The sequence below is a fragment of the Haplochromis burtoni genome, unplaced genomic scaffold, assembly GCF_018398535.1.
Source record: "Haplochromis burtoni strain Fernald_Lab_line unplaced genomic scaffold, NCSU_Asbu1 Contig_2003, whole genome shotgun sequence".
NCBI lineage: Eukaryota > Metazoa > Chordata > Actinopteri > Cichliformes > Cichlidae > Haplochromis > Haplochromis burtoni.
In genome coordinates this window covers 2,711-9,869 of record NW_024584364.1, presented here as the reverse complement: position 1 = coordinate 9,869, position 7,159 = coordinate 2,711, and the positions used below count along the sequence as shown (strand labels likewise).

Below are 7,159 nucleotides of genomic sequence, written 5' to 3'. Positions count from 1 at the left end.
TGGAAAACTATTTCTGTAGCAGTAATATGTTTTCTTTTTGTCTGTTAATAATCATGTGGATGATTATTGATTATTTGCAGCTACTAGGTTGTTAATGCTATCCATCATGTCTAAAAATAGCATGTTAATACGTGGAGATCCCGAAGGCTGCTCTAAAAATGATCAGATTATATTTTAAATATTTGTTCAATTCAAATTAGTTTCAATTATCTTTTTTTTTCTTCAAGAAATCTACTACATCATGTATAATTTTTTTAATCCATCCATCCATTTGCTTCCGCTTCTCAGGGTCGCGGGGGGCGCTGGAGCCTATCCCAGCTGTCATAGGGCGAGAGGCAGGGTACACCCTGGACAGGTCGCCAGTCTGTCGCAGGGCCAACACACAGGGACAGACAACCATTCGCGCTCATATTCACTCGCACATTCACACCTAATGGCAATTTGGATTTTCCAATTAACCTATCCCCACAAGCTGCATGTCTTTGGACAGTGGGAGGAAGCCGGAGTACCCGGAGGGAACCCACACAAACACGGGGAGAACATGCAAACTCCACACAGAAAGACCCTGTCCTGAGGTTGGAATTGAACTCAGGACCTTCTTGCTGTGCGGCAACAGTGCTAACCACCATGCCACCATGTTGCCTTAATTTAAAACTCATTTCATTCAAGCTGAGGAAAGAAATGGTCCTTCTCCAAAGACTCCAGCATCTGAACATCATTAAGCTGAAGGAGGAAGAGAAGGAGAGGCCGAAAGAGTCAAAGTCAATCTGGAGCAGGGGAACCCTCTCCAGATGATCCAGCTGTTCCAGAGCCCCTGGGTGGACAGATTCAGAGTCTGTCTGGACCTGGTCCTGCTCCGCCGTGGCCCTTTGGACTTCCAGCCTCGGCAGTTTGTCACAGTGTCCGGCTCGCTGAAGCTCACGGACCTGGATGATGCCAGCGCGGAGGAGACCACCTGTCACACAGACGCAGACTGTACTCTCCAGTTTCCACACAGAAACTTTACTCTGCCCTGCTCAGCTTGGGGTGTGTGTGAGGGGCTAAACGAGAAGAGGAACATTTACAACGCCTACAGGTATTTTTTCACCTACCTGCTGCCTCACCAGGCCCCGCCCGGCCTCACACACCTGGTAGACCGCATCATGAATGCCACAGGGGAGCTGAAAGCTGACATCAATCAGACGCTGGAGGCCTTTGAACACATCCTCCACCTCTATTAGTCTGACCTACACCTGGAGAACCTGTCTCCATCAATAATCAGAGATCACACTGTGATGCGAGGGATGGGCACTTCTGGGAACGTGGAGTACCGCTGCTGGCCATCCTACAGCCAGCAGGGCTGCGTGCTGTCAGTCCACAGTGCCCGAGAGGCAGCGTGCATCTGTAACTCCCACTCTTAGTGCAACAGCTTCACTCTGACGGGGCAGAAGACTTGGACGGGCCGCCTCCTAGCCTCTTTCAGGAGTGGCTTCAGTCACCTGGTGCCTGATGGGACATCAGAAGTTTATGTAAAGAAGACAAAAGTTGTTGAAAAATCAAGCGCCTGACGTCCGAGCGGGTTTCTGTCGAAATGGGAGTTACCAAGAGATGGCACACAGCGGGGCGATGGGAACTGATGCAAGACGTGGCACTCGAGAACCGCGCCCTCCTGTTTAACAAGTAGAACGCAGCACAGCTCTGTGGATCTGCAGGAGCAGTGTGGAGACCAGGCTGACGAGGAGGCGTTTGAAGCCAACAACTGAATGTGATGTATGCTTTTAATAGTCCCTAAGGACCCCAAAACGCTTTGCATATCCAGTCATCTACCCATTCACACACACATTCACACATTGGTGATGGCAAGCTACATTATAGCCACAGCCACCCTGGCGCACTGACAGAGGCGAGGCTGCCGGACACTGGCGCCACCGGGCCCTCTGACCACCACCAGTAGGCAACGGGTAAAGTGTCTTGCCCAAGGACACAACGACCGAGACTCTCCAAGCTGGGGCTCGAACCGGCAACCTTCCGATTACAGGGCGAACTCCTAACTCTTGAGCCACGATCACCCCGGAAAACAGAGTTTATTACAGAGAAATGGCTCTTTCTAAATTAAAAGCTATACTATACGCTTCTTCTGGGCTATATTCTCAGCAGCATATTAAACATATCAGGTCCCCATAAGGAGAATCATGTGCTAACGGCTGTCTAAACGACTCGGGTAAAGTTTGTAGCATGCGTGCTTGTTGCTTTTGCCTGCTTCCACTTGTCTTTGCACTAGGATGATGTCAGCGTACATGTGCAGTCATATTCGTTGTGTTCCCACTAGTGCTGTCAGCGTTAATCTCGTTGAAATGACGTTAACGCCACAACACGGCAAATCTCTGTTAACGAGATAACTGCACTCACGCACTAGTTCCCACCAATGTAATTGAGCATTGGGTGGCACATCCGACATACTGTTTTACTTTTGTCCATGACACGCTTACCTTCAGGGTCATACGTCACATGAAAACCAAAATAGTTCCAAACGCCAGATCTGAATGAGGGTGGGGAAGGTCCAATTTGCCATGTTGCAAGGAGAGCTTAACTTCTGTCTCGCTAACTTGCCCTGCGCTCAGTGAATCTGGGTTCGATCCACTGAGCACTCAACACAGACAGCATCGTCAGACGGAAAGTTGATAAAATAAATTTAAAATTTTGTATTGTTCGATACATATGCGTACCGAACCGAAAGCACTGTATCAAACGGTTCAATATCGATACGAGTATCGTTGCACCCCTAATAAATACCTACATAAATCAACAATCCTCTTGTGGTGTGTGTTTGTCTTTGTTATGAAGTGTACTTGTCAATGAGGATGGGAAGCTGCAATAACATCCCCCACGAGCCAGAGGCAGGCAGAGATAGATCTGGTGAAACCAGGCCATCTATAGCCCCCAAGAGTACTGAAGACCTAAGAGGACAGGCAGCCAATCCCGCTGGAGACCAGGCTCCTCAGTGCAAGCTGAGGTCAGGGTCCCAGGGGCTCCAGGTGCCCAGAAAAGCTGGCAGTATCTGCCCCCCCCCCCGCTTTCAGACAGTTGACTTACTTGTGGTTCATAGGGTTTTTAAAAGTACAATGTGAGGCAAAGTACTCTGTTAGGGTCATGAGGTCTTTAAGATAAGATGGGGCCTGAATATACAAAACCTTGTATGTGAAAATTCTGGATTTAACAGGGACCAATGAAGAGAAGCCAATAGGGGAGACATCTATTCTATACATCTAATACTGTATAGACCTCATAATGCTAAATTATATTCAGTTTTAAATTTTACAGAGTTATATCGTGAATGTTTGATGTGGAAGAAAGAGTCGGGTACAGTGCTCAGATTCTGCACTGAGTGGAATTAGCAGAAGTGAAAACCTCTACTATTTTTTTCAGGGAGGCCATACACTATGATGACTGTTTGCCATTATGTTGCCATTCAAAATTATGGTATTCTCTTAATGATGAATGCTGCTTCATCCATAAACGAGGAAGGGACCATCAAAAATGCAAGACTTACTAAATAATTTTATTTCCTGTATGTTAGCTGTGAGGTGATCCAGCATGGTACTGTGCCACTCTCTGACTACTACTTAGCCTGCTTTTGGAGGAGATTTTAGATATGATTGACAAAAATTTGGATGTATTTGATATGCATCATTCTGGTTGAAACACTGCGAATGTCTTCTTAGGTTCCAAGAGAAATGTTTCTGGCAGAGCTCCTTCCGTGCAACACACAGCTTGGGCAGACAGAGTTATGGGCAGCCAGCTAAACCCAGACACCCAGAGTAAATAGCATTTGTGATGGGATATTAGCCTGAGCTGTTCTCTCATTTGGAGTGTCTGTCTCATTTCATGCTGACATCTAAGAGCTCAGGAGGTGTATTTTCAGGCAGTAAGCATCCACTTTAAACCGCTGGATCTAATCACTTCTGGCATCTGTCAGTCACACTCTGATAATGTGTAATGGCATCTGGTGTGAATATGCAGGTAATGGCCTCAGTAAATGAATGCAAGGTAACCTTTACCCCACTGGAGAGCCACAAAAAGCAATCAGAGGTGGCATGGAGGACTTGCTAATGATATTTGCGGCTACTCAAACAGACACAGTAATGGGCTCTTTATATGCTCTGACAGAAACTGGCACAAAATGTGGATGAGCCCTCTGTGGTTCCTTGTCACAGCTAATGTCAGAGGTTGGAATTTATGTATGAATATTTAAGGACAAACATGTAGACAATAAACAATGAACAAGAAGTCTGTAAGGAATGTTCCATTTTTTTTTTACTCCAAAGCTCAAAGTAAGGCAAGTAAGTATTTTTCAGGGCAAATCCAACCTAAAATTGAATCCATATAAAGTATGTGTTTATAGAATCCATATAGAGTTTTAAATCACTTCATTTTAGTATGTCATTTATACATTTTTTAAATAAATTGTTATTTAGTAGCTGTTATTGGTTCATGGTATCATTTTGAAAATTTAGTTTCAATGTAATGTTTTAATTGAATTTTATATAAATGATATCAAATCACAACAACAATCACCTCACAACTGTATACTGTAATGTAAAGACCCTAAAATAATAGAGGGAAACTATCAAACAACCCCCTTTCACCAAGATTTAACAGACAGTGGGAAGGAAAAACTTCCGTTTAACAGGAAAAATCGTAGGCAGAACCAGGCTCAGGGTGGGGCAGCCATCTGCTCCGACTGGTTGGGGGTGATTTGAGAAAGACACATTGTGTAAGAGATCAATATTAAATAATTATTAAATGCAGAATAGTGTATAAACACATAGTGAATGAATCATGGGAAGACCCCAGCATACTAGACATAAGGAAAGAGAGGTTTGAACCTGATCATGCCCCAGACTGTGTAAATGATTCATCTTTAGCTACTATTGCATATTTCTGCCTTAACCTGAATGGCAATTTTTTTTTCATGTCACATTTTACTTAAAGCTACACTATATTGCCATATGTCTTTGCTTGAACTCAAGAAACAAAGTCAAGAATTTAAACTAAAGTTTTAAAATAGGCATTAACAGTTTAATATAATAGATACTTTGTTTGTGGTTGTACTTGTTTGTGAAGTTGTCTGAAATACTCACTACTGTTTTTAGAACATTGTTTGATTTTTAATCTTTGTTATTTTTTTCATGATGACATTTCAGTATACACCGCTCAAAAAAATTAAAGGCACACTTCGAAAAGATCTCAGTGGGGAAAACAATCATGCCGGGCATCTATACCAATATGAACTAGGTAATGTGTTAGGAATAAAAGGATGCCACGTCATTTTGATGCACAGGTTGAGGGCCAAATTCAAAAACACCCCAAAATTCACAGTGAAAAAAGGATGCACAGGCTAGTCCAATTTCATGCCAACAACTCAAAATGCTACTCAGAGTTGCCTGACTGTAGAGGTCTATGCTTCCCCACACCATCACTGACCCCCCCACCAAACCAGTCATACTGAACAATGTTACAGGGAGTATCATGCTTTCCAAAGCTTTTTTAGACTCTTTCAGATCTGTCATGTTCTCGGGGTGAACCTGCTTTCATCTGTGAAAAGCACAGGGCATCAGTGGTGGACCTGCTAATTCTGTGCACTGTAGAAGTAGCAGATACAGGTCCTGCCGATGGGTTAAGGATCTTCTATGGCCCGATCCAGCTCTCCAAGAGTAACTACCTGTCTCCTGGAATCTCCTGAATGCTCCTGAGACTATGCTGGAAGACACAGCAAACTTTCAGACAATGTCACGTATTGATTTGGCATCCTGGAGGAGTTGGACTACTTGTGGAATCTCTGCAGTTATCACCTCATGCTATCAGTTGTGACACTGATTCTAGCCAAATGTAGAACTAGTGAAAATGATTAACAACCCCATATGCTACTTAACTGACCAGATCAATGTCTCACAAGTTTAACAGACTTGATGCCAGTCTTATGTCCCATGAAGTTTTTTTTGAGCAGTATATTTAAGTTAAAGTACCCTGTGGCTCCAATCGCTCACTGTGACGCTTTCTCTTTTAAACCCTTGTAAAATTCACACTCTAGTTCTGCACCTTTTCAGTTATGTTTATGTCTTGCAATACATATTTATATGTTCTGCATCATTTTGTGCTTTGTCTCTTCCCTTCTTTTACTGTAAAAATAGCTGAAACTTGTTCGAGTCTCAGTTCTGGTGGCATTTTAGTTTCCTTTTGTAAATGCTTTGTAGGATATAGATGATTCTCATTTTTAATAAAGCCACAGAAAAAAGTGAACTAACAACTAGTTACCATCTAAATTAACCCCAAATTAGAATATGAAATAGTTATAAAACCTTTATTAATACAACTAGCTCATTTCAAACGTGCCTTTAAATGCTTTATTAATCATTTACATAGACTTTTTAAAATTATATCATGAACCGTTAACAACTCCCAAATAAATTCTACAAAACTATTTGGTAGCATTTTATTGTAATGTCACACCATTAAACATTAGTGAGGTATCAGCGAGGGCTCCTCCTTAGTATGCCATTTATAAATACAGATATGTTTTTCCATCTGTTACTGTTACACTATATACAGATACCACTGCAATTACATCACTACTAGTAATAATCATATTCATAATAATATATCTTTATTTATAAATGGCAAACTAGGGATGATTAATGCTATATAAATGATGAATTCAGCACTTGCTAATACTTTATTAATACCTTAATAATGCTTAATAGTGTGAAATTACTATGAAATACAAAGCAACTATTTACATCAATGTTTCTAAATGACAAGCTAAAAGGGAGTATTGGTTTTTAAATGATGAATTAAGTTTTAACTAATACCTTAATAATGCTCAATACTGGGTGGGTATTATAAAGTGTCACCCAACATGGATTTGTTTTGGGTTTTTACTGTAATGTCTGAAAACTCCCTTACTTCTTTAGGCAACTTTTTGTGTATAAATCTTGTTTTTGCTGTGCTCTTGATGGTCAGTATATATTTTTATATTGATGTTATGTTAAACATATAGTTCTCATCATCCTCTCACTTTTCAAGTACCTAAAAAAGTTGGAATTTCAACAAACCTCTATGTTAGACAAAATTTGGAAAGACCCTGAACATGGTGACACTGCAAAAATATTTTTATGAGATG

The 7,159-nt window shown here is 41.7% G+C and overlaps 1 protein-coding gene across 1 annotated transcript; it reads left to right on the top strand.

Moving 5' to 3' along the window:
* The first annotated feature begins 681 nt into the window (after window positions 1-681).
* LOC102294471 (extracellular tyrosine-protein kinase PKDCC-like) lies at window positions 682-1,576 on the top strand. The gene is given in 2 exon segments (XM_014331358.2): window positions 682-724; window positions 727-1,576. Coding segments are annotated over 2 exon segments (864 nt in total). The 3' UTR covers window positions 1,548-1,576.
* Window positions 1,577-7,159: the final 5,583 nt, after the last annotated feature.